The sequence below is a fragment of the Hemitrygon akajei genome, chromosome 1, assembly GCF_048418815.1.
Source record: "Hemitrygon akajei chromosome 1, sHemAka1.3, whole genome shotgun sequence".
In the NCBI taxonomy this organism is placed as follows: Eukaryota; Metazoa; Chordata; class Chondrichthyes; order Myliobatiformes; family Dasyatidae; genus Hemitrygon; species Hemitrygon akajei.
In genome coordinates, this window is record NC_133124.1 from 73723469 (window position 1) to 73751275 (window position 27807).

The 27807-nt window shown below is 41.3% G+C and overlaps 1 protein-coding gene across 2 annotated transcripts in view; it reads left to right on the forward strand.

Annotated features, from left to right (window-relative positions):
• LOC140727870 (transcription initiation factor TFIID subunit 4-like) overlaps positions 1–27807 on the forward strand; it is a 126357-nt gene that overhangs the window by 7857 nt on the left and 90693 nt on the right. For both annotated transcript variants that reach the window (XM_073045749.1, XM_073045759.1), the window contains 3 exons: positions 11979–12101; positions 16781–16870; positions 27554–27757. In XM_073045749.1, the coding sequence (XP_072901850.1) occupies positions 11979–12101; positions 16781–16870; positions 27554–27757 (417 nt within the window). The remainder of the gene's footprint in view (positions 1–11978; positions 12102–16780; positions 16871–27553; positions 27758–27807) is intronic.

Sequence of the window (27807 nt, forward strand, 5' to 3'; positions counted from 1 at the left end):
TTGTGACAGATACATGGGCCATTCAGCCTTTTGTTCCCATGATTTGTCATTGAAAATTTTCCAATTAGACAAAGTCAGAGAAGTACAGGACAGAAACAGGCTCTTAGGTACATGTAGTCTGTGCCAAACTATTTAACCTGCGTACTCCCATCGATCTGCACCTGGGCCATAGCCCTCCATATCCATGTACTTATCCAAGCTTCTCTTAAACAATGAAACTGAACTCTCATGCACCACTTGCACTAGAAGCTCAATCCGCACTCTCAGTGAAGAAGTTTTCCCTTATGTTTGCCTTAAACTTTTCACCTTTCACCCTTAACCCTTGACCTCGAGTTGTAGTCCCACCCAAACTCTGGAAAAATTCTGTTTGCATTTACCTTATTTATATCCCTCATAATTTTGTATACCTCTTTCACATATCCCCTCAATCTTCCACAGTGCCGATAAATAGTACTCACCCCACCCCCTGAAGTTTTCATGTTTTATTGTTTTACATAATTGAATTACAGTGTTTTTAATTTGGCTTTTTTGACAGAAAAAGACTAATGTGTCAAAGTGAAAACAGATCTCTTCAAAGTGATCAAAATTATTTACAAATATAAAACACAAAATAATTGCATAAGTATTCACCCCACATTCCAGTCCCCCTCCCCTCCACAGAAGTTGCATAACCTGTTGAATTCCTTTCGCAGATTCTAGCATCTAGATCTCTTGTCACCATTTATCATTGGCACCCACTCAAATTTATAAACGTAGCATTGTCTTTAACGTGTGTGGGATTAGCATCGTGCTTAGAATTCTACCCCTTTTGTTTGCTGCATCACTTGGGCACTTTGCCCTTTTTCCTAGATCCACAGAGAAGTATTTTAAAATGTGTTGGCGCATGGCCAAGTGGTTAAGGTGTTCATCTAGTGATCTGAAGGTCGCTAGTTCAAGCCTTGGCGGAGGCTGCAAGTGTGTCCTTGAGCAAGTCACTTAACCACATATTGCTCTGCGACGACACCGGTGCCAAGCTGTATGGGTCCTAATGCCCTTCCCTTGACAACATCGGTGGCGTTGTTGGGAGACTTGCAGCTTGGGCAACTGCTGGTCTTCCATATATTAAAAAAACCTTGCCCAGGCTTGCACCCTGGTAACTTTCCAAGGCTCATATCCATGGTCTATCGAGACTAATGGAGGCCTACCTACTTTATAATGAAGGGCAATACCACTGCACTCCTAAATGTTTAGATCTTTGCCACTGTAGATGAATGTCGGATTGGAGGTGTAGTGAATAAGTGATTCTCCTCTGAAGGTAGAGATGCTGCTTATATGATACTATGTGCAAGTATGTCAGTATTGCTGCAATTAAGTTTCTCATTGCACCTGCACATAACAGTACCTGTACTTGTCCATACAATAATAAACTCAACTTTAACTTTAATAAATTCTTCTGAGATTTGTAATTGTTTGAAATTCTCTGTCCCAGAGTCTCAAGCCTAAGCCATTCAAGGCTGAGATTGAATAATTTTGTCTATGGGTTGAGTTGAATTGACTCTCTTACTTACACCCTTCATATACATAGAACATAGAACACTACAGCACAGCACAGGCCCTTCAGCCCTCCACTCATATAATCCAAGTACTAAACCCATACTACCCCATAACCCTCCATTTTTCTTTCATCCATGTGCCTGTCCAAGAGGCTCATAAATACCCCTAATGTTTTAGACTCCACCACCATCCCTGGCAAGTCATTCCAGGCACTCACAACCCTCTGTGTTTATTTAAAAAATAAAAAATAAAAAAAAATCTTACCCCTGATGTCTCCCCTAAACTTTCCTCCCTTAATTTTGTACATATGCCTTCTGGTGTTTGCTATTGGTGCCCTGGGAAACAGGTACTGACTATCCACCCTATCTATGTCTCTCATAATCTTGTAGACCTCTGTCAAGTCCCCTCTCATTCTTCTACGCTCCAAAAAGAAAAGTCCCAGCTCTGCTAACCTTCCTTCATATGACTTGTTCTCCAAACCAGGCAACATCCTGGTAAATCTCCTCTGCACCCTCTCCATAGCTTCCACATCCTTCCTATAATGAGGTGACCAGAAATGAACACAATACTCTTAAGTGTGGTCTCACCAGAGATTTGTATAGTTACAACATCACCTCTCTACTCTTGAACTCAATCCCCCTGTTAATGAAGCCTAGCATCCCATAGGCCTTCTTAACCACCCTATCAACGTGTGCAGTGACCTTGAGGGATGTATGGATTTGAACCCCAAGGTCCCTTTGTTCATCAACACTGTTAAGTAACTGACCATTAATCCTGTATTCAGTCTTCTGGTTTGTCCTTCCAAAATGCATCACCTCACACTTGTCCAGATTGAACTCCACCTGCCATTTTTCTGCCCAACTCTGCAGCCTGTCTATATCCTCTTGTAACCTTCGACCACCTACAGCTCCATCCACAACTCCTCCAATCTTCATGTCATCTGCAAACTTACTCACCTATCCGCCTCTACATCCAGGTCATTTATAAAAATCACAAATAGCAGGGGTCCCAGGACAGATCCCTGCGGCACTCCACTAGTCACCAACCTCCAGGCAGAATACTTTCCTTCCACAACTACCCTCTGCTTTCTTCCTTTAAGCCAATTTTTTATCCAAGCAGCCAAGGTTCTACTGATCCCATGCCTCATGACTTTCTGGATGAGTCTCTCATGAGGGACTTTGTCAAATGCTTTGCTAAAGTCCATGTAGACCACATCCACTGCTCTACCCTCATCAGTTTCTTTTGTTACCTCTTCAAAAAACTCAATCAGTCTCGTGAGGCACGATCTTCCCTTCACAAAGCCACGTTGACTATCCATGAGTAGACTATACTTCTCCAATGCTCATAGATCCTATCCTTAAGAATCCTTTCCAGTAGTTTGCATACCACCGACATAAGACTCACCAGTCTATAGTTCCCAGGTTTCTCCCTATTACCTTTTTTAAACAAGGGAACTACATTTGCCATTCTCCAGTCCTCCGGCACTTCCCCTGATTCAAAGATCATAGCTAATGCTCCTGCGATCTCTTCTTTCAATTCCCACAACAACCTGGGGTGTATCATATCTGTCCCTTGGGATTTATCAATCTTAATGTTTTTAGATAGATAGATACTTTATTCATCCCCATGGGGAAATTCAACTTTTTTCCAATGTCCCATACACTTGTTGTAGCAAAACTAATTACATACAATCCAGCACTACTTCTTCCTTAATCTCCACATTGTCCAGCACACAGGCCCGCTCTACTTCGACCTCATCCTGATCAAGATCCTTTTCACTTGTAAGTACTGAAGCAAAGTATTCATTTAGGACCTCCCCAACCACCTCCTGCCTCCAGGCACATGTTGCCCTCTTTATCCTTTAGCGGTCCTACCTTCGTTCTCGTCATCCTCCTGTTCTTCACATACGCATAGAACACCTTGGGGTTCTCCTTAATCCTACATGCCAAGGCCTTCTCATGCCCCCTTCGAGCTCTCCTAAGTCCTTTCTTAGCTCCTTCCTGGCTACCCTATATTTCACATAAGCCCTTCCTACTTCCTGCTTCTTATATCTAACAAATGCTTCCTTTTTCCTCTTGACGAGTTGCCTCACATGTTTCGTCAGCCACGGTTCCCTTTTCCTACCATTTTTTCCTTGCCTCTGGGACAAACCTATCTTGAACCCAGCTCAAGTGGTCCCTAAACTTCTCCCACATTACTTCTGTGCTTTCCCCTTTGAACATCTGTTTCCAATTTACTCTCGCTAGTTCCTTCTTGATCCCTTCAAAGTTAGCCTTTCCCAGTTAAGCACTTTACCACTTCACCTGATTTTATCCCTTTCCATAGCTATGCTGAAGCTAAGGGAGTTGTGGTCACTCTCACCAAAATGCTCCCCCACCAAGAGGTCTGTCACCTGACCAGGTTCATTACCCAGAACTAGATCCTCTCCTCTGGTCGGCCGGTCCACGTGCTGTGTCAGGAATCCTTCTTGAACACACCTGACAAATTCAGCCCTATCTATCCCCCTTGCACTCAGGAGGTGCCAGTCAATATGAGGGAAGTTGAAATCACCCATAACTACTATACTGTATTTCCTGCACCATTCTAAAATCTGACTGCTTATCTGCTTCTCGGTGTCCCGAGGGCTATTTGGGGGCCTACAGACTACTCCCAGCACAGTGATTGATCCCTTCCTATTTCTGACTTCCACCCAGACTGACTCCGTGGACACTCCTTCTGCAGCGTCCTCCTTTCTATAGCCGTGATACTATCCCTGACCAGCAATGTCACTCCCGCCCCCCTTTTCTACCTCCCATCCCTGTTCCTTTTGAAAAACCTGAACCCGGGGACCTGCATCATCCAATCCTGCCCTTCCTCCAACCAAGTTTCAGTTACAGCCATAATATCGTATTTCCACGTACTAATCCATGCTCTTAAGTTCACCCTCCTTGTTCCTAAAACTCTAGCATTGAAATAGGCACATTTCAACCCCTTTAACTGGCTACAATTATGTTCTGTCCCCTGCCTGTCCTTCCTCATCAACTCAGAACTCTTAGCATCATGACCTTGTCCTTCTACCTTAATCCCTGCACTCACATTCTGATTCCCACCCTACTGCCAAACTAGTTTAAACCCTCCCCAACAGCTCTATCAAACCTGCCCGCCAGGATATTGGTCCCCCTGGGATTCAAGTGCAACCCGTCGTTTTTGTACAGGTCACACCCGCCCCAAAAGAGGTCCCAATGATCCAGAAATCTGAATCCCTGCCTCCTGCTCCAATCCCTCAGCCATGCATTTATCCTCCACCTCATTCTATTCCTATTCTCACTGTCGCGTGGCACAGACAGTAATCCAGAGATTACTACCTTTGAGGTCCTGCTTTTCAACTTCCTTCCTAATTCCCTGTCGTCTTCTTTCAGGATCTCTTCCCTTTTCCTACCTATTTCATTGGTACCAATATGTACCACGACCTCTGACTGTTCTCCCTCCCACTGCAGGATATCTTGGATGCGATCAGAAACATCCCGGACACTGGCACCTGACCCTGAACCCCTGACGATAGAGTCCCCTATCACTATTGCCTTCCTCTTCCTTTCCCTACCCTTCTGAGCCACAGGGCAAGACTCTGTGCCAGAGGCACGGCAACTGTTGCTTCCCCCAGGTAGGCTGTCTCCCCCCCCCCCCCCCCCCCCAAACAGTACTCAAACAGGAGTACTTATTGTCAAGGGGTACAGCCACAGGGGTACTCTCTAGTACCTGACTCTCCCCCTTCCCTCTCCTGACTGTGACCCATTTCTCTGTCCCTCGTGGCCCCGGAGTGACCACCTGTCTGTAACTCCTCTCTATCACCTCCTCACTCTCCCTGACCAGACGAAGGTCATCGAGCTGCAGCTCCAGTTCCCTAACACGGTCCCTTAGGAGTTGCATCTCGATGCACCAGGTGCCAATGTGGCCGTCCGGGATGCCGGGAGACCCCAGGACCTCCCACATCTGACACTGACCACAGAAAGCTGGCCTCCTTTAGCAATCAACAACTGCCTCACCTCGTCCCGTTACCGCCGGAGCCCGTGGAGCCAAAGCCCTTTCACTCCGCTGCCCACTGGATATGGCTGCCTTTTTAATCTGTTTGTGCTCAACTGGCTGACGTCACATACCTGCGCAGTCTGGCCTCTCCTTCCCCCAAAAATTCAAAATGTCTTCCTGCTGGAAATCATAGGTGCTCTCCCATTGCCTTCTTGTTCTGAATCCATGAGGAGTAAAAATCTTTGTTATCTCTCCATCTAAATATGCAAAGTACAATTTATAGCAATTTATAATAAGTAGTATGTACAACAATATACAGTGGCATGCAAAAGTTTGGCCACTCCTGGTCAAAATTTCTGTTACTGTGAATAGCTAAGTGAGTAAAAGATGACCTGGTTTCCAAAAGGCATAAAGTTAAAGATGACACATTTCTTTAATATTTTAAGCAAGATTACTTTTTTATTTCCATCTTTTACAGTTTCAAAATAACAAAAAAGGAAAAGGGCCCGAAGCAAAAGTTTGGGCACCCTGCATGGTCAGTACTTAGTAACACCCCCTTTGTCAAGTATCACAGCTTATAAGCGCTTTCTGTAGCCAGCTAAGAGTCTTTCAATTCTTGTCTGGGGGATTTTCGCCCATTCTTCCTTGCAAAAGGCTTCTAGTTCTGTGAGATTCTTGGGCCATCTTGCATGCACTGCTCTTTTGAGGTCTATCCACAGATTCTTGATGATGTTTAGGTCGGGCGACTGTGAGGGCCATGGCAAAACCTTCAGCTTGTGCCTCTTGAGGTAGTCCATTGTGGATTTTGAGGTGTGTTTAGGATCATTATCCTGTTGTAGAAGCCATCCTCTTTTCATCTTCAGTTTTTTTTTACAGACAGTGTGATGTTTGCTTCCAGAATTTGCTGGTATTTAATTTATTTCATTCTTCCCTCTACCAGTGAAATGTTCCCTGTGCAACTGGCTGCAACACAAGCCCAAAGCATGATCGATCTTCTCCCGTGCTTAACAGTTGGAGAAGTGTTCTTTTCATGAAATTCTGCACCCTTTTTTCTTCAAACATACCTTTGCTCATTGCGGCCAAAAAGCTCTATTTTAACTTCATCAGTCCACAGGACTTGTTTCCAAAATGCATCAGGCTTGTTTAGATGTTCCTTTGCAAACTTCTGATGCTAAATTTTGTGGTGAGGATGCAGGAAAGGTTTTCTTCTGATGACTCTTCCAGGAAGGTCATATTTGTGCAGGTGTTGCTGCACAGTAGAACAGTGCACCACCACTCCAGAGTCTGCTAAATCTTCCTGAAGGTCTTTTGCAGTCAAACGGGGGTTTTGATTTGCCTTTCTAGCAATTCTATGAGCAGTTCTCTCGGAAAGTTTTCTTGGTCTTCCAGACCTCAACTTGACCTCCACCATTCCTGTTAACTGCCATTTCTTAATTACATTACAAACTGAGGAAACGGCTACCTGAAAACGCTTTGCTATCTTCTTATAGCCTTCTCCTGCTTTGTGGGCATCATTTCTTTTCATTTTCAGAGTGCTTGGCAGCTGCTTAGAGGAGGCCGTGGCTGCTGATTGTTGGGACAAGGTTTGAGGAGTCAGGGTATTTATAAAGCCTTGACATTTGCATCACCTGGCCTTTCCTAACAATGACTGTGAACAAGTCATAGCCCTAACAAGGTAAGTAAGGTTTGAGACCTTATCTGAGAGCTCAAATCTCTTGGGGTGCCCAAACTTTTGCATGGTGTTCCTTTCCTTTATTTCACTCTAAAATTGTATATAACAAAAATAATACACTAATCTTGCTTAAAATGTTGAAAAGAATGTTACATCTTTAACTTCATGACTTTTGGAGATCAGTTCATCTTCTACTCACTTAACTACTCACAGTAACAGAAATTTTGACCAGAGGTGCCCAAAATTTTGCATGCCACTGTAACATAGAAATACAGTTATGCCAGCATTATTTAATAAGTCTCATGGCCTGGTGGAAGAAGCTGTCCTGGAGCCTGTTGATTTTAGCTTTTACGCTGCGGGACCGTTTCCCAGATGGGAGCAGCTGGAACAGTTTATAGTTGGGGTGACTCGAATCCCCAATGATCCTTCAGGCCCTTTTTACATACCTGTCTTTGTAAATGTCCCAAATAGTGGGAAGTTCACATCTACAGAAGCACTGGGCTCTCTACACCAACTTTATGCAGAGTCCTGAGATTGAGGGAAGTACAGTTCCCAGGCAGTGATACAGCCAGTCCAGATGCTCTCAATTGTGCCCCTGTAGAAAGTTCTTAGGATTTGGGGGCCCATACCAAACTTCCTCACCCGTCTGAGGTGAAAGAGGCTCTGTTGTGCCTTTTTCAACACACAGCTGGTATGTACAGACCACGTGAGATCCTCGGTGATGTTTATGCCGAAGAACTTAAAGCTGTTCACCCTCTCAACCCCAGATCCATTGATGCCAATAGGGGTTGGCCTGTGTCCATTCCTCCTTTTCATTTTCAATCTTTTTTATTGTTTTTTAAAAAAGAAATTATATGAATAGATACAAATCAGAGAAGTTATATCAAATACATAGTACAATAAATGTACAAAGAAAAGGATATACACTGTCAAAATCATGTATAATATAATATTAGGCTAAGTGTATATAAACAGAGAACCACGACTCCTCTTGACAATTCATGTAAAAAAAAAAAGACTGGAAATTTCTATTTTTAGGAAGAAAAAAAGCCCCACTAAACTAACCTAAAACAAAATAAAAAGGGACTGGACAGTCCATTTGAGGATAAATTACAAAGAAAAAGAAAACATCTGGTCAGATCTGAAACTTTGTGGAGGGAGAAGAAAAAAAAAGGAAAAAATTTACCTTTTTAAAAAAAAAAAGGAAAAAAATAGTAAATCATATGAAAATATTGAATAAAAGGTTTGCTCAAATTTGAAAGATGTATCAAATGTCCGACTTCCAATTTTCTCCAAGCTTAAACACGACATAATGGAGGAGAGCCAGAAACAAACAGTAGGTGGATTAGGATCCTTCCAATGCAACAAAATAGCTATCCTAGCTAATAAAGTTGAAAAGGCTATCACATGTTGAGTGGAAGCAGAAACATTTCCTGCTTCCTTTGGAGTAATCTCAAAGATTGCCATAAGTGAATTAGGTTGCAAGTCCATACCTATGACTTTTGATAACGTTCTAAAAACATCTCTCCAAAAATTATTTAACTTTATACAAGACCAAAACATATGAGTTAGAGTAGCCACCTCACCGTTGCATCTATCGCAGGCAGGATTTGTATTAGAAAAAATATGCACTAATTTATCTTTTGACATATGTGCCCTGTGCACTACCTTGAACTGAATCAATGAGTGACAGGTGCAGATAGATGAATTGTTAACTAAATAATAAATTTTATTCCATTGATCATCTGAAAGTGAGTCCTGAAGTTCTATTTCCCAAGCACATTTAAGCTTATCATTAGGCATCATACGTGAATTCATTAAGTGTTTATATATAATAGCTATCAATCCTTTTTGAAATGGTTTGAGCTGAAAAATAGCATCTATCATATTTGGTAATTGAACAAATGGATAATTCGGTAAGAAATCAAGTAAAAAATTCCTAACTTGTAAGTATCTTAAAAATTGTGCATTAGATATGTCATATTTATCCATTAACTGCGAAAAAGACATTAAACAATCCTCTAAAAACAAATCTAAAAAAGTTTTTATTCCCTTAGTTTTCCATGTTAAAAAAGCCTTATCCAGAGTTGATGGCTTAAAAAAAAGTTAAAATAGATATCACTAGAGAGAACAAAGTTATTTAAATCAAAAAATCTGCAAAACTAAAACCAAATTTTTAATGTATGTTTAACAATAGGACTAAGACCTTGTCTACCTATCCTAGAGAACAAAAAAGGAAGAAGAGCCCCCCGTAAAGAAGCCAAAGAAAACCTCCTTACTGAGTTCTCCTCCAATTCTAACCATGAAGGACAGTCCTGATTATCTATACTATGAATCCAAAAGGTGATATAACGAATATTAATTGCCCAATAATAAAATCTAAAGTTTGATAGCACCAGTCCTCCATCTTTTTTTGATTTTTGCAATAAAGATTTATTCACTCTAGAGCTTTTATTATTCCAAATGTATGATAGGATCATGGAATCTATTCTATCAAAGAACATTTTCGGGACAAAGGATGGAACTGCTTGAAATGTATATAAAAATTTCGATAAAATTACCATTTTTATAGCATTTATTCGACCAATTAATGACATCGTCATAGGCGACCATTTGGAAAACATTTGTTGTGTATATTCAATCAGAGGAAGGAAATTATACTTATATAAGTCTTTAAAATTTTTAGTAATTTCAATACCAAGATAAATAAAATAATTTTTAGCAATATTAAAGGGTATTTGATCATAATAATCAGAGTAGTTATTAATGGGAAATAATTCACTTTTATGTATGTTTAGTTTATATCCAGAGAAAATACTAAATTCAGTAAACATGGATAGCATAAAAGGAATAGATTTTCTAGGGTCTGAAATGTAAACTAAATAAGTCATTTGCGTATAACGAAACCTTATGTAGTTTATCCCCTCTCTTAGTACCCTGCACAGAATTAGAACCCCTAAGAGCAATGGCAAGTGGTTCTAAAACCAAATTAAATAATAAAGGACTGAGAAGACAACCCTGACGGGTTCCTCAGTATGATCTAAAATAAGGAGATTTTTGATTATTAGTTATAACCGCCCCCACTGGGGCTTGATAAATCAGTTTGATCCAGGAAATAAATCCCAGACCGAAATTAAACCCCTTCAAAACCTGAAACAAATAAGGCCATTCCACCCTATCAAAAGCTTTCTCTGCATCAAGAGAAACACCACATTCAGATTCTTTAACTAAGGGGGAGTAAATAATATTTAATAATCTTCAAATATTAAAGTGTAAATACCTATTTTTAATAAATCCAGTTTGATCATGTCCATTCCTCCTGTAGTCCGCAACCAGCTCTTTTGTTTTTTGTAACTTTGAGGGAGAGGTTGTGTCAGGGTGTTGGGGTTACATGAAAAATACGTCTGAGTTCTGATTGGCTCTATAACAGAGCAGGCCAGGGAAGGTCTGTATGGCTGACACTACTTTCTTTGGCTCCTATGTAAACCAGCTGCCATAACCTATCTGTTGTAGTCTATTCAGTTCTGACATTTGTGACAAATGAGAAAGCATGGAGTGGCAGGCAAACTTTTCTTGGTAGAGAATTGCCTCGGTGGTAAGACACAACACAGATGCTGATTAATCTTCTATTATTGGCACCTCAGCCAGCAGATGTTTGAGACTTGGATGAAGGTACAGAGGGCTGTGTAACAATGATAACACCAAGATGACATTGGTGATGGTCTTTGCTGTTTTGAAACAATTGTCCCTTCTCCCACTTGTCCTTGTGTTTATTCCTAGTAAGTATTATCTAAAAGTTTCTTTTTCATGGATGCTTTCCTATCTCATAGCTTGGCAGAACATTGTTTCATTGATTTAAAATAAAGATGGAGTGATTTCTGGTCTGCTTATTGGAATATATAGTTTCCTTTAATACAGCAGAATAGCAAGAGCTCAAGTTTAGTATTGGTTTATTGTCATATGTACTACAATACAGTGAAAAATTTGTCTTGCATACTGTTTATACAAATTCAAATCATTATAGAATGCATTGAGCTGCAATAGGTAAAACAATAATGCAGAATAAAATGGAAAAGCTACTGAAAGAATGCAATGCATATATGCAATAAAGTGGAAGATCAAGAGTCTCCTATACTAGAAGTCTGTTCAAAGGGTGTTAACAGTGAGATAGAAGCTGTCTTGAGCCTGCTGGTACCTGCTTTCAGCCTTTTGAATCTTCTGCCCAATGGAAGAGGGGAGGAGAGAATGTCAGGTTGGGTGGGGTCTTTGATTATGCTTTAATCAAAGCTTTACTGAGGCAGCAAGAAGTTTAGACGGAACGCTGATTCCTGTGCTATACTGTGCTGTGTCTGCACTCTCTGCAGTTTCTTGTGGTCACATGCATGGCAGTTACCATACCAGGCCACGATACATACAGTCAGAATGCTTTCTATGGTGTTTCGCTAAAAATTGGTAAGATTCGATGGGGACAAGGCAAATTTCTTTAGTCTCTTGAGGAAGTAGAAGTGTTGGTGAGCTTTCTTGGCCGTGACATCAATGTGGTTGAACCAGGACCAGATGATTACACCCAGTTTAGTCTGCAGAAAGGTTATGCTGACTTGTATTCTGTTGTGTGGAATGCAGAAGTTGGTGTTTCAGTTGGTGTTTATGATAGGCAGTGTCTGATGGACGGATACTTCCCACTGATGGGGGAACCAAGACTAGGTATTTTGCTAATGATCTTATTTTTTTTCTGTAACTTATGTTAATATTGTTTATAATTCTATTGTAGGAAACTTTGGAAAATGTGAAGAAATGCAAGAACTTCCTTGCAACATTAATTAAACTGGCTTCCAGTGGAACCCAGTCAGTGCAGATGTCCAACAATGTGAAAACCTTGGTGCAGAAGCTACTGGTAAGATTTATTTTCTTTAAATATTGTACATCTTTCAAAGAAATCCTCAAAGCTTTGTGACAAAGTAATTGTATTTGTGCAGGAATGTATTTGTGCATTGTAAGTTATTTGCTATGTCAAAATTTCAAGGACTGTAGATTTAAACTAATGAGCAAGATGGTATGAGTTGAGCAAATAGTTTTCAAAAGCAGCATCTATGGAAATGAGTAAACAGGTGACGTTTTGGGCAGAGATGGCGGGAGGAGGGGTGGAAGAAGTACGTGGTAGGTGATAAGTGAAACCGGGAGAGGCGGAAGGATGAAGTAAAGAGCTTGAAAGTTGGTAGGTGCAAGAGATAAAGGGCTGGAGAAGGGGGAAGCTGATAGAGGGTAGAAGACCATGAAAGAAAAAGAAGGGAGGAGTACTAGAGAGAGGTGATGTGCAAGTAAGGAGATGAAGTGAGAGAGGTGATGTGCAGGTAAGGAGATGAAGTGAGAGAGGTGATGTGCAGGTAAGGAGATGAAGTGAGAGAGGTGAATGGGAATGATGAAGGTGATGGTGTAATTACCTGAAGTTTGAGAAATCGATGTTCATGCCATCAGATTGGAGACTACCCAGACAGAATATAAGGTGCTGCTCCTCCAGCCAGAGATGTCCACCTTTTCAAAGAAAGGGGCTTTCTTTCCTCCTCCATCAACACTACCCTCACCCGCATATCTTCCATTTCGTGCACTTCTGTCCTCACCCATCCTCCTGCCACACCACCAGGGATATTGTTCCTCTTGTCCTCGCCTACCACTCCAGTAGCCTCTGTGTCCAGCGCATAATTCATCATATCTTTTGCCATCTCCAACATTATCCCACCACCAAGCACATCTTTCCCTTGCCCCCCCCCCCCCCCCACCTTCCACTTTATAGAGGAATCACTCCCCATGTGACTCCCTTGTCTTTTCATCACTTCCTACTGATGTCCCTCCTGGTACTTATCCTTGCAAGTAGAACAAGTGCCAAACCTGTCCCTACACCACCTCCCTCACTAACATTCAGGGCCACCAATCAGTCCTTCCATCTGAGGCCCTTCACCTGTGAGTCTGTTGGGGGTGTCATCTACTGTAACCAATGCTCCCGGTGTGGCCTCCTATATATCGGTGAGACCCGACTGCTTTGCAGAGCACCTACGCTTCATCTGCCAAAGAAAACGGGATCTCCCAGTGGCCATGAACTTCAGTTTTACTTTCCATTCCTATTCCCATTCCCATTTTAACATGTCAGTCAATGGCTGCCTCTACTGCTGCGATAAGGCCACACTCAGGTTGAAGGAAAAACGCCTTGTGTTCCGTTTGGGTAGGCTGCAGCCTGTTGGCAAGAACATCGGTTTCTCGAACTTCCGGTAATTGCCCCCCCACCCCCCGCAGCATTCCCATTTACCTCTCTCACCTTATCTCCTTAACTGCCGTCACTTCCCTCTGGTGTTCCTCCCCCCCTTACTTCCATGGTCTTCTACCCTCTCCGATCAGATACCCCCTTCTCCGGCCCTTGCCCTTTCTCTTTAACCGATCAGCTTTCACCCAGTTCTTTATTTCACTCCTCCCCCTCGCCTATCACCTACCACCTTGTACTTTTTCCTCCTCTCTCCCCCCCCCCCACCTTTTTTGCTCTCACATCTCATCTTGTTTTCCAGTCCTGATGAAGGATCTCAGCCTGAAATGTCAACAGTTTACTCTTTTCCATAGATGCTGCATGGCCTGCTGAGTTCCTCCAGCAGTTTTTGTGTGTTACTTGGATTTCCAGCATCCGCAGATTTTCTTGTCTTTGTGCGGTGGATTGTGAACTCAGCCAGCTCCATCATGAGTACAAGCCTCCATACCTTCGAGGACATCTTCAAAAGGTGATGCCTCAAGAAGGTGGCATCAGTCATTAAGAAACCCCACCACTCAGGGCATGCCCAATTTTCATTGCTACCATCAGAGAAGAGGTATAGGAGCCTGAAGACACTCACTCAATGTTTTAGGAAAAGCCTCTTCCCCACTGCCATTAGATTTCTGAATGACCCATGTATGCTTCTTCACTATTTTGCTCTCCTTTTGCCCTACTAATTTGTTTTTTCAGATAATTTATTAATACAGTTGGCCCTCCTTATCCACGAGTTCTGCATGTGCAAATTCAACCAACCGCGAATCAAGAAAACCCGGAAGTGCTATTCCAGCATTTGTTGTTCGAGCATGTACAGGCTTTTTTCTTGTCATTATTCCCTAAACAATGCAGTATAACAACCAGTTTACATAGCATTTACATTGTATTAGGTATTATAAGTAATCTAGAGATGATTTAAAGTATACGGGAGGATGTGCGTAGGTTACCGTGGATCGGGATCGAAAAAAATTGGAAGTCCTCTTACTATGTAAGTCATATGTAAATAATACATCCAGTATTATTTAGCGTCAGTTAGTCAAACGTTTGTCTTTGTATATAGTATATATTTTACCTTTCTATGCATATAAGACACTTAAGAACATATGTTTTAGCTCCGGGCTCGGGAAGTTCCTGAGTTCGATCCAGTGACAGACCACTTCCGAGTGCAGTCTCCTTCCATGCCTGGTTGATGTGGAGGATCAAAAACCCAAAACCCAATAATTAAACCACTGCGTTGCTCAGTAATAATTGTAGCTTTCATCGGGGCAGGGCCTTCCTCACTTTATCCTTTAAAATTGTTCCGATCGTTGACCGACTGTAGCCTAACACTTTTCCAATGACCGATGGCATTTCACCTCTTTCCCATCGCTTTATTATTTCCACTTTATTTTCAATCATGATCATGATTATTTTCATGAACAGAAACACTGCGGATTCAGATCTCGACCACCGGGGTCCTAATGTCCACCACACTGAGACAGGTTAAATAAGGTCTGGGGTTCCGCTGGATACTAAGGTCCACTGCATTGTGACAGGTTGAATAAGGGACTTGAGCATCTGCATTTTTTGGTATCCGCAAGGGGTCCCGGAACCGATCCCTTGGGGATAAGGAGGGCCGACTGTATAATCTACAGTAATTTTTTATGTATTGTACTGCTGCCATAAAACAATAAATTTCATGACCTGTGAGTGAAATTAAACATGACTGATATTCTGATACTTAACAGACTGCAACTCAGAAGGCTGTGGACGGAGTGGTCAGAATGATTCTTCACATTGATGGGATGGAGTGTTTTGAGTGGCTTTCATTTGTGCCATAAACTGCGATTCTGTGCTGAAAGCTGTTGGTTTGGAAATTGATTTATTATTATTGCCACGTGTACCAAGAAACAGTAAAAAGCTGTTCACAAAGATCAAACATTGATGTTTCCATACCAGGCTTTGTGCTTTTTGTATCTTCTGCCCACCCCATCTTTCTTTCATTCCACTTTATGAGAATTCTGCATCTGTACTACAAAGTCCCTCTACTCTACAGCAGTATCCAGGGCTTTTCCTTGCAATGTAAGTACCCTACCATGATTTGTCCTATTGAATTATAATTTTTTGCACTTATTTGAATTAAATTCAATTTGCCATTCCTCAGCCCACCCTTGCAGCTGATCAAGATCCTATTGTAATTATTGATACTTCACTACCTATAATACCACCTGTTTTAGTCTGCGAGCTTGATAATTAATCCTTGTATGTTCACATACAAATTGTTGATATACATGACAAATAACCAATGGGCTTAGCACTGACCCCTGGGGTACACCAATACTTCCTTATCTCCAGTCAGAGAAACATCCTTCCACCATCATCTTCAGTGTCCTACCTTCCAGCCGATTTTGTATTCAGTTTGCTAGCTCTCCTTGGATGTCAAATGATTTAACTATCCAGAGCAGCTTACTATATGGAACCATTACTGAAATCCATATATGCTACATCTATTGCCCAACCTTTTTTAAAAAAAAAAAAGAACTATCAAATTTGTAAAACAAGATCTGCTGTGCCAAAGCCATGCTGGCAACTTCTAATCAACCCTTTCCTTTTCAAATGTAAGTATATATTATTTGTTGGAAAGCTTTCCAGCATCTTACCTATTATGGATGTTTGGCTAACAGGTCTAAAATAGATTTTTCACTTTCCTGACATTGAGGGAGAAGTCGTCGTGACATCGCACCAGTATGCTCTCCCCTTCGTTTACTCTGATTTGGTAAAGGAGTAATTTCTTTAGCATTGTTTTCTTGAGCAGTAAGTTAATCTGCCATTTTATTCATAAGGTACATCTGGCTTTCCCCTCTTCGTGCGGTACCATCTTAATTGTTTTTTGAGCAAAAGAAAACCTGTTGTTCAGAGCCTTTTGTGTTAATGTAATTTTAAAGTGAATTACAGCAGGTGGTACATCATGGAAACTTGCCTGTTGTTCCAATTAAGGTAGTAGTTGTATTCTATAATAGTCACAATGCCTTTTTTGTCTTTGCCTAATAAGATATCTTACAATTCCCTCCTTGTGTTTATTTAGTTCCCCCCAGAAGTCTCAGTTGTTCTTGACCGATCCTTCAGAGCTTTCAGCATGCTAAGTGCAGTTTGCTGTGTAATTGGTTTTCTAATTTATTGATGACCTTTTATTGGTAGGAGTGAAACATATAGCTGGGTTGATCCTGCACTGAATGATCTTTTAGTGATTTTATTAAGTATTTTGGCTTTTAATTCTAGTTTTGAAATACTCCTTTTTCTTCCTTCAGGATGGGAAGTTAGAAGCAGAGGAATTCACAAACCAGCTGTACCAAGAGCTCAAGTCTTCCCCACAGCCTTACCTTGTGCCTTTTCTCAAGGTAACCACTGCATGAGTTTGGAACCATTAGTATATACAAAAACTAGGACTTTTCCACATATGGAGGTGCTTTTTCACTGCAACTACGTTAGTGATTGGGTTGAGAAAATTAATTATTTATGTTATAGAATGTAAAAGGCTGGCACCTGATATAATCTACCCTCATAGTTCTTGCTTGGTGAAATTTCTCAGGCAGGATAATTTTGGCTTGCTTTATATATTTTGTCCTTTTATGTGTTCCTTGTGACTGTCAGGTCACTTTTCAGTCAATCCCTTAAAACCCACAGATTTTCTCCAGTAGATCATTTGAACATACACATACAGGTTTTTGGCCTACAATGTTTTGCCAACGTTTTAACCTACTCCACTATTAATCTAACCCTGCCCTCCATAGCGCTTCATTTTTCATTCATCTGTGTGCCTATCCAAGAGTCTCTTAAGTGCTCCTAATGTATCTGCCTCTATCAGCACCCCTGGCAATGCACTCCATGCACTTACCTCTCTAAGGAAAAAAATACTACCTCTAACTATCACCCTATACTTAGTCCAATCATCTTAAAATTATGCCCTCTTGTCTTTCTCATTGGCGTCCCTCTATACACCTCTATGAAGTATCTTCTCATCCTCCTTCACTCCAAAGAGCAAAACTATAGATTGCTCAACGTATCCTCATAAGACATGCTCTCTAATCCAGGCAGCACCTTGGTAATCTCTGGAGCATCCACATTCTTTCTAAAATGTAGCGACCTGAAATGAACACAATACTCCAAGTGTGGTCTAACCAGAGTTTTATAGACGGCACTTGAACTCAATCCCCTGTCTAATACACCAGACACTTTCTTAACTGCTCTATCAACTTACACAGCAGCTTTCCGGGATCTATGCATGTGGTCCCCAAGGTCCCACTGTTCTTCAACACTGCTAAGAATCCTGCCATTAACCTGTACTTTACCTTCAAGTCTGATCTTTCAAAGTGTAGCACTTCACACTTCTCTGGATGGAACCCCTATCTGCTGCTTCTCAGCCCAGGTCTGCATCTTCTCAATATCCTGTTGTGACCTAAAATAATTTTCTACATTATCCACAACACTACCAATCTTGTGTTATCTGCAAACTTACTAATCCACCCTTCCATTTCCTCAGCCAAGTCATTAATTAAAATCACAGAGTAGGAGTCCTAGAACAGATCCCTGTGGGACACCACTCGTCGCCTACCTCCAGGCAGAATACTCTACATCTACTAGCACCCTCTGCCTTCTGCTCTCCCATTAGAGTGATAGCTTTCTTCATGTTTCTGACTTCCACCCACACTGACTCAGTAGACAATACTCCACAACATCCTACTGTTCTGCAACTCTGATAAAATCCCTAATAAGCAATGCTGCTCCCCTGCCTCTTACCTTCTCTGTCACTTTTGAAACATCTAAACCCCAGAACATCCAGTAACCATTGCTGAACTTGGGACAGCCAAGTGTAAGTAATGGCCACAATGGCATAGTTCCATGTACTGATCCATGTTCTAAGTTCACCTTGTTCCTGATATTTTTTGCATTAAAGTGGGCACATTTTAACCCATCCAACTGACTGCATTTATCCATTATTTATCCTTCTGTACCAACTCTCTACATTCTCCTGTATACCAACTGCTCAATCCCCTGACCTGTTTTTTGTTTCCATCCCCTGCCAACCTAGTTTTAACCCCTCCCCACAGCTGTCGCACACCTGTCCGCAAGGATATTGGTCTTTTATGAATTCATGTGTTCCTGTCCATTTTGTACAGGTCATACCTTACCAAGAAGAGATCCAACAATCCACAAATCTGAAGTGCTGTCCCCTGCCCCAGTTCTTCAGCTGCACATTCATCTGCTATATCATTCTATTTATACCCTCGCTGGTGCTCAGCCCAAGCAGCAAGCCAAAGATTTTGAGGTCCTGCTTTTTACTTCCACCCTAGCTCCCCATCTTTGTTCTTCATAACCTCATTCCTTTTCGCACCTATGTTGTTGGTACCAGGGTGTACAACTTCTGGCTGCTCACCCTCTCCCTTAAGAATGCCGTGGACTAAACTTGAGATGTCACTGACCCTGACATCTGGAAGGCAACGTAACATCCATGTGTCTCTTTCATGTCCATAGTCTCCTGTCTGTTCCTCTGACTATTGAATCCCCTATCACTATTGCTCTCCTCTTCTCCCCACTCCCTTCTGAGCCAGAGTCAGACCTGGTGCCAGAAATGTGGTTTCTGCAGCTTTCCCCGGTTGGTTGTTCTCCTGCAACAGTGTCCAGGGTGTTATATTTGTTAATAATGGGAATGGCCATGGGTACACTGCACTATATTTCCTTTCCCTCTCCTGATAGTCAGCCAGCTATCTGCATCCTGCAGCTTCGGGGAGACTGCCTCCCTGTGGCTTCTATCTGTCAATTCCTTGTTCTCCTGAATGAGTCATAGTTCTTATAGCTGCGGTTCCCTAACACTATAAGCAGCCGCATTCAAAGGTTCAAGGTACAATTTAATGTCAGAAAAAGGTATGCAATATACATCTTGAAATGCTTTTTCTTTGCAACCAGAGGAGTGCCCCAAGAATGAACAACAGTTAAATGTTAGAACCCCAAAGTCCACCCCCCCCCCCCCCCCACAGCTCCTCTCCCTCCCGCTGGAGGTCTTCCAGATTTCCCACATCTTGTAAGAGGAACACACCACTGACCTGGGATCTATTCTCACTGTTCTAGCTCGGCACCAATAAAGAAAGAAACGTACTCCAGATTTCAACATCTGCACTCTCTTGTCTCCAATCCTTAAACAAAGGATTTAATCCTTAGTCTAAACCTGTTTTGGAAGATGCAAGTGTTGCTTCGTTCTTAAGAGTCAAACACACTAAAACCATTACAATCTGAAATAGTACTTCAGTGCCACTAGAGAGCACTAATGGCATCTACTGAGAACAGTGGTGCAAATCCAGTTCTGTAGTATGGTATTGATGAGTACTGATTTATTTAAAGTGCTAGCTGATGTTGAGACTAAGACTAGTTTATTTCCCTGGTGTAGATGCAAGTTAAGTACTTGAATGCAGTACTGTACATGAGTGATTTTAATTTTAAATAAAAATATATTCTAGCATTTGTGTACCAAATGTGCCTCAAGAGAGACAGCTTAATTCTTGTTGCGGATCACGGTGTTATTGGGGAGGGAGTTCCAGGATTCAGACCCAGTGGTGACTGGTCATTGGTGATTGGTTTAATGTTGTTGCGTGTAATGCGAAAAGCTTTGTTTTGCATGCCATCTGTACAGATCATTTCACAACATCATTTAAGAGTCTTTTGGACAGATACAGAGAGGGGAGAGGCTAGGAGTGTTTTGGGCTGAACGTGGGCAACTGGGACTAGCAGGGAGAATGCTGACAGCATAAACTCAAAGATCAGTTGGAAAATTGGGCAGAGTAATGGCAGATGGGAAATGAACCTGGTCAGGTGTCATATCTCTCGGTGGGAGAGCATTTTGGAGATAGTGATCATAATTCTATCTCCTTTACCATAGCATTGGAGAGAGAGGAACAGACAAGTTAGAAAAGTGTTTAATTGGAGTAAGGGGAATTATGAGGCTATCAGGCAGGAAATTGGAAGCTTAAATTGGAAACAGATGTTCTCAAGGAAAAGTATAGTAGAAATGTGGCAAATGTTCAGGGAATATTTGTGTGACGTTCTGCATATGTGTGTTTCAATGAGACAGGGAAGTTATGGTAGGGTGTAGGAACCGTGGTGTACAAAGGCTGTAATAAATCTGGTCAAGAAGAAAAGAAATGCTTACAGAAGGCTCAGAGAGCTAGGTAATGTTAGAGATTTAGAAGATTATAAGGCTACTAGGAACGAGCTTAAGAAGGAAATCAGGAGAGCCAGAAGGAGCCATAAGAAGGCCTTGGCGGGCAGGATTAAGGAAAACCCCAAGACATTCTACAAATATGTGAAGGAGGATAAGACGTGAAAGAATAGGACCTATCAAATGTGACAGTAGGAAAGTGTGTATGATATCGGAGGAAATAGCAGAGGTATTTAATGAATACTTTACTTCAGTATTCACTATGGCAAAGGCCCTTGGTGATAATAGTGATGACTTGCAGCAGATTGAAAAGCTTGAGCATGTAGATATTAAGAAAGAGAATGTGCTGGAGCTTTTGTTAGATAAGTCAAGTTGGATAAGTTGCCGGGCCTGGATGAGATGTACCCCAGGCTACTGTGGGAGGTGAGGGAGGAGATTGCTGAGCCTCGGGCAGTTATCTTTGCATCATCAATAGGGACGGGCAAGGTTCTGGAGGATTGGAGGGTTGCGAATGTTGTTCCCTTATTCAAGAAAGGGAGTAGAGATACACCAGGAATTTATAGACCAGTGAGTCTTACCTCAGTGTTTCGTAAGTTGGTGGAGAAGATCTTGAGAGGCAGGATTTATGAACATTTGGAGAGGCATAATATGATTAGAAACAGTCAGCATGGCTTTTTCAAAGGCAGGTTGTGCCTTATGAGCCTGATTGAATTTTTTGAGGATGTGACTAAACACATTGAAGTAGATGTAGTGTATATGGCATTTGATAAGGTTTATTGGGAAAGCAAGGAGGCATGGAATCCAAGGGAACCTTGCTTTGTGGGTCCAGAAGTGGCTTGCCCACAGAAGGCAAAGAGTGGTTGTAGACGGGTCATATTCTGAATGGGATCTGTTCTGGGACCCCTTCTCTTTGTGATTTTTATAAATGACTTGGATGAGGAAGTTGAGGGATGGGTTAGTAAGTTTGCTGATGACACAAATGTTGGAGATGTTGTGGATAGTGTGGAGGGCTGTCAGAGGTTACATCGGGACATTGATAGGATGCAAAACTGGACTGAGAAGTGGCAGATGGAGTTCAACCCAGATAAGTGTGAAGTGGTTCATTTTGGTAGGTCAAATATGATGGCAGAATATAGTATTAATGGTAAGACTCTTGGCAGATGGAGGATCAGAGGGATCTTGGAGTCCGAGTCCATAGGATGCTCGAAGCAGCTGCACACGTTGACTCAGTGGTTAAGAAGGCGTACAGTGTGTTGGCCTTCATCAATCATGGAATTGAATTTAGGAGCCGAGAGATAATGTTGCCTCTATATAGGTCCCTGGTCAGACCCCACTTGGAGTACTGTGCTCAGTTTTGGTTGCCTCACTACAGGAAGGATGTGGAAGCCATAGAAAGGGTGCAGAGGAGATTTACAAGGATGTTGCCTGGATGGGAAACATGTCTTATGAGGATAGGTTGAGTGAACTCAGCCTTTTCTCCTTCGAGCAACAGAGGATGAGAGATGACCTGATAGAGGTGTATAAGATGTTGAGAGGCATTGATCGTGTGGATAGTCAGGCTTTTTCCCAGGGCTGACATGGTTGCCGCAAAAGGACACAGGTTTAAGGTGCTGAGGAGTAGGTACGGAGGAGATGTCAGGGGTGAGTTTTTTTTACTCAGATTGGTGAGTGCGTGGAATGAGCTGCTGGCAATGGTGGTGGAGGCGGATACGATAGGGTCTTTTAAGAGACTTTTGGATAGGTACATGGAACTTAGAAAAATAGAGGGCTATAGGTAAGTCTAGTAATTTCTAGGGTAGAGACATGTTCAGCACAACCTTGTGGGCTGAAGGGCCTGTATTGTGCTGTAGGTTTTCTATGTTTCTATATTATTCTAAACCTCTGAGGTATTGCATTTTGGTTCTCTAAAATTACAAAAACATACACAATAAATAGTGAAGTCCTCAGAAATTTTGATGCACAGAGGAAACTTAGGGTACAAGTACATAGCTCCATGACATGGGTAAATAAGTGAGTGTAGGTAATTAGTTTGATTGCCTTCATAGGCTGAGGCTTTGAGTGCAAGAAATGGGACATCATATGGTGTGGCCACACTTGGAATATTGTGTTCAGTTGTGGTCACCATACTATAGAAAGGATGTGGTGACACCAGGAGGAGTACAGAAGAGATTGAACAGGATGTTGGCAGGAAAGAAAGATCTTAGTTACAAGGAAAGATTAGTCTCCCCAGAGTGCAGACATTGAGGGAATGAAGGTTTTTTTTAAAATTAGGGGCTTAGATGGGGTAGACAGACAGTATTTCTCCCAGGCTACAGTATTTTAAAGCTATAATGCTTAGGTTTGAGGTCAGAGGGGAAAAATTGAATGGGACGAAGTTTTTCCAGACAGGGTGGTGGTTATATTGAATGAATGGCCAGAGGAAGTGGCAAAGACAAGTGCAACTATAATGATTGAAAGGTTTTTGGGCAGATACTTAGATAAGAAAGGAATTGGGATTTGGTCCAAAATACAGGAAAATGGGGTATTGCCGTGGAGTCAGCTTTGGTGAAGGGCCCTTTTCCATGCTGTGTTACCGACCCTTATCCCTTTACACTTGTATCCTCCTGGTAGGAAAACATTACTTGCACTCAGTATTAATTTTGGAAAACAGTTAAATCTTCTTGCTGAATCTCTATAGTCATCAGATTTGTTTCATTGAGATGAACACATGACAGTCTAATCACTCAGTTCCTTCAGTTTTTGCAATCCCTTTTACTTTGATTTCCATTTGGTTGAATGTATTGGATTTCAGATGACCATTCATTTATAGTTGGCATTTCAAAGCAATAGTTTGACCATTTTTACTTGGCTGCAACATTAATCTCCTCAAAGCTTCAGTAGTCCTTGAAGTGTGCTGCCTTGCTCACAAGACTTTCAGTGATCTGAAGAGCATTTGTACTCAGGTCAACTGGAGAGAGATTTGTTCTCTTTCTTCTGTTGATTATTTGAAGGATGTTATCAGGAATGTGCTGCCTGAAAAAGTAATGAACACATCTTTAATAGAAGCTTCAAAAGACTTGAATATAGTGTTGAGCTGGGGATGGAACTATTGATTAGCTATTTGGGCAATAGCAGGAAAGATTGTTCAAGAAACTGGAGTCACAATAAAATCAAGTCCTGTTTGAAAGATCTTGCAAAATAGTAACTCAGAATAGTAATGTTTCTTGAGCTTGTGTTTTCTTTTAATAAGACCATAGCTGCCTTAATTATAGCCTTGTTTATGCAAATTTAGCATTCTCTACCTCTTACCTCTAAATTTCTTGTTTATCAAGAGTTTATCCGCTTCTGCCTCAAAAAAAATATTTTGATGATCACTTTTGGTTTCCTTTGGGGAGATTTCCATGGACTTGCAACCATTAGAGAGAATCAGATTTATTATTACTGACCGCATCATTATTATTATGTGCTGTGTTATATGACTTGGCTGATCATGGTCTTGTGACTGTAATTGTTCTTGGCAAATTTTCTGCAGAAATGGTTTGCCATTGCCTTCTGGACGGTGTCATTACCGGACAGGTAATGCCAGCAATTATCAATACACTTCACAGATATTCTGCCTGGCATCAGTGGTCACATAATGAGGACTTGTGAAAGGCAAGTGACCCTGATCAGGGGGCTAAGTAGGTGCTACTCCTTACTGCAGGCTAGTGGAGAGAAGGTTAGCCTTGTACCTCCTTTGGTGGCGATGTATCACCACCCAAATTACTGACATGTAATGTGAAGTTCATTGTTTTGCAGCAGCAGTATATTGCAAAGAGACGGATTTATAAATTACAAAAATAATAAGTTCTGCAATAAAAAGGAGTAATAGGGTAGTGTTCATAGACTTCAGAAATCTGATAGCACAGTAGAAAAAGCTGTTCATAAAACTTATTTCCATCATTTCTTAAATGGTCAGTTCTTTATTTTAAACAGTAACTCCAGTGGATAAGATTCTGCAACCTCTCTACAACAGTAACTTGCTCATTTCAGGTACTGATCTAATAAACCTTGCCCAAACTACACTTAGTGAATTAGTGGTATTTATAGTTTTATAGATGTGGTCTCGCTAATTCTCCATAAAACTGGTATTATCTTCTACTGTATTCAGTTCTTGTCTCATTAAACAATAACATTTGTAATTGGGCAAGACATGGTAGAGTAGTGGTTAGCCTAATACTATTACAGTGCTAGCAGCCTCAGTTCAATTCTGCCACTATCTTTATTATAAAGAGTTTGTGCATGCTCTCCATGACCACGTGGGTTTCCTCTGGGTGCAAAGACGTTTGGGTTAGAAGGCTGGTTGGTCACATAGGTGAAGCTGGGTGGTGCAAGCTGTTGGGTAGGAAGGGCATGTTACCTTGCTGTATCAATTTTTTGCCTAATTACCTGTATACTAATCTTTCCTGAATAATTGATTCACACCATGTTCCTTTTCTCAGAGTGCTACAATCACTTGCTATTTGGCTAATTTGCTTTCTTTTTGTGCCAAAAAGAACAATTTTACCTTTTACCTTGCAGTATAGCATTTTCCAGATCTCTTCTCATTCACTTAATGTACCAGTAGTCTCTTTATTCCTATTTGCAACTACCTATATTTGTGTCATTAGCAAATTTAACATCTGTACCCTGGTGTCTTCAAGTGTTTTTATAAACTATGAAGTAATAATGAAGGCTCAGTACTGATTCCTGTGTTGCACACTGATTGTTGCTTTTGCCAAACAGAAAAAGACACATTTCTGCATGTTGTTTCCTGTTAACCAACTAATCATTTCTCCAGCTTAAATTATCATGTCCTGAAACATAGTATTTCATTTATCATATCATATTTATTTGCACTTTATCAAATGACCTTTTTAAAAAAAGACTGAATATAGCACCTACACTTCATATTGCAGCTAGAATAAATTTCATTCAGGTCAGACGGAGTATTGTGTTCTCTTCTGGTTACTCCACAGCAAGACGTGGAGGCTTGGGAGGACATAACAGGATGCTGCTTGGATTAGAGAACATGAGCTAAAAGGAGAGGTTGGACATACTCTGGTTGGTTTTTCTGTAGTATTGAGTATCAGATGCTGGAGAAGACCTGATAGATAGGTTAGGAAGTCAGATATTTCAAGTATCAGGGCATGCTCTTATGGTGTATACAGGAAACTTTTAAGGGAGATGTGCAGGACAAGCTTTATTTTGGAGTGGTAGCTGTCTGGATCAGTCTGCAAGTATAGTGGTCGAAGCAAATGGGATAATGGTCTTTAAGAAGCTGCTAGGTAGACACATGAATATGCCGGGATGGAGAGATATGGATTGTAACAGCACCACTGGGCTTGTATACAAACTTGGCTTGATAGCAAACTCTGCTAACAGTCGTGAGAAGCCCACCTTTTAAAAATAATATACGTCTCGGGTCGGTATGATTTGGGTTCAGTCAAACAGGAAAGTTGTAAATACAGCCATACACAATTATCAGTTGGCAAGAAATAACAGTACACAGCGTACAATTATAAAGAAAGTGTATTTACTAATTTCAGCTTTATTGACAGTTATTAAAAGAAAAGTAGGGTCCATTACAGTTAAACCAATCTAAATGCATTGGAGCTCGTATTTTCCGAAAGCTAATTATGACCATTACTCACAGTGCTGAATTCTCACCAATCATTAGCAGAACTTCCTATCTTGGACACCTTGTTCTTGTGGAGCACTGCTTGCAATTGCATCTTCCCGTTGGATCAAATCCTTTGGCCGTCTCTCCCGATCTTCTCTCTTCATCTCCTGCCAAAAAAGACCACAAACCCCACCGGAGTTTGTCACAAATCTCTCTCTGCCCAGCTCCCTCTAGAATGTTCCTTCAATTCCACCATCCTGATTGGCTGACACAGCATTCCTGAGTCGAACATCATTGCCCTTTATCTTAGCTGAAACCAAAACATTCTACCAGCAGGATTCACTGCTTTTACAGAAAACTACTAAATGAAGTACGTGACAACATTAGCAATAAAAATCTTAACCAGGGCATTAATCAGCAAAATAGTTTCAACTGAATTCAGCACCATGTTTATCACAGACATCATGGGGTATTCTTTGTACATATACTGCCCCTTTATTCATCATAGATATTACTTCAAAGACTTTCAATAAATTGGATAAAGATAACAAATTACACCCACTGGTGTAGCAAAACTTAGTTAGAAATACTGGACAGATTGGACAATATCCCTTGAAAGAAATAAAATTTAACAGGTCAAAGGTCAACTTTTGTTCACTCATTCTAAAGCTGAAAACTGAATAACTGAAGTTGGTGTGTCAACTTAATCTCTGCTGCATAATCTTGCAGCTAGCAGAGATTTTATAGTTTCAATTTATCTTGAGTTAAGTGGAAACAATCTTGTGTCAAAAGGCTTCATGCTTATTCACACACTGGTTGTGAATACCTTGCAAAGCAGGCAATTGCTGCCCATCCTGAATTGTATTGAGATTTCTGCCAGTACCTTACCTGCTATTGTGGTTTGCACGATGGTGAGCTCTGGCTGTGCTCTGCATTTCTGTTGCAACTGGCTGAACCACTTCAGTTTGTATGTCTGAAGTTGCAAGTAGGGCACAGTGCATAAAGAGCATATTTCCTTCCCTGAAGCTCCATCGATGAACCAGATGGGATTTCTAATAATCTCATAGTTGCATGGTCACATCATTTTTTTTTATTACGTTTCAGATTTACTTAATTAACTGAATTTAAAGGATATAAATTTGTTTATGCGGATCATTGGTCTGGACCTCAATTAGCAGTCTAGAAGCTATTTACAGTTTGGAAACTTAAACCAGCAATCTCAATATCTTGTGTAAACTTTTCATTCTACAGCGAAGTTTACCTGCCTTACGCAAGCTGATGCCAAATTCACAGGCCTTCATTCAGCAGTGCCTACAGAAACCTGAAACTCCAGCAACGACGCTTGCAGCTGCATCTGGAGTATCCAAGCCTCCCCACCCAGAGCAGGCTACAAGAACAGTCAAGGCAGCTAGTACTGCACAGCAGGCTAAACCCCTGCAGGCCAGGGCCCAGATGGTAAGAATTTCCCACACCACTGTTGCAAATAAGGAATTGTAAGCAATGTT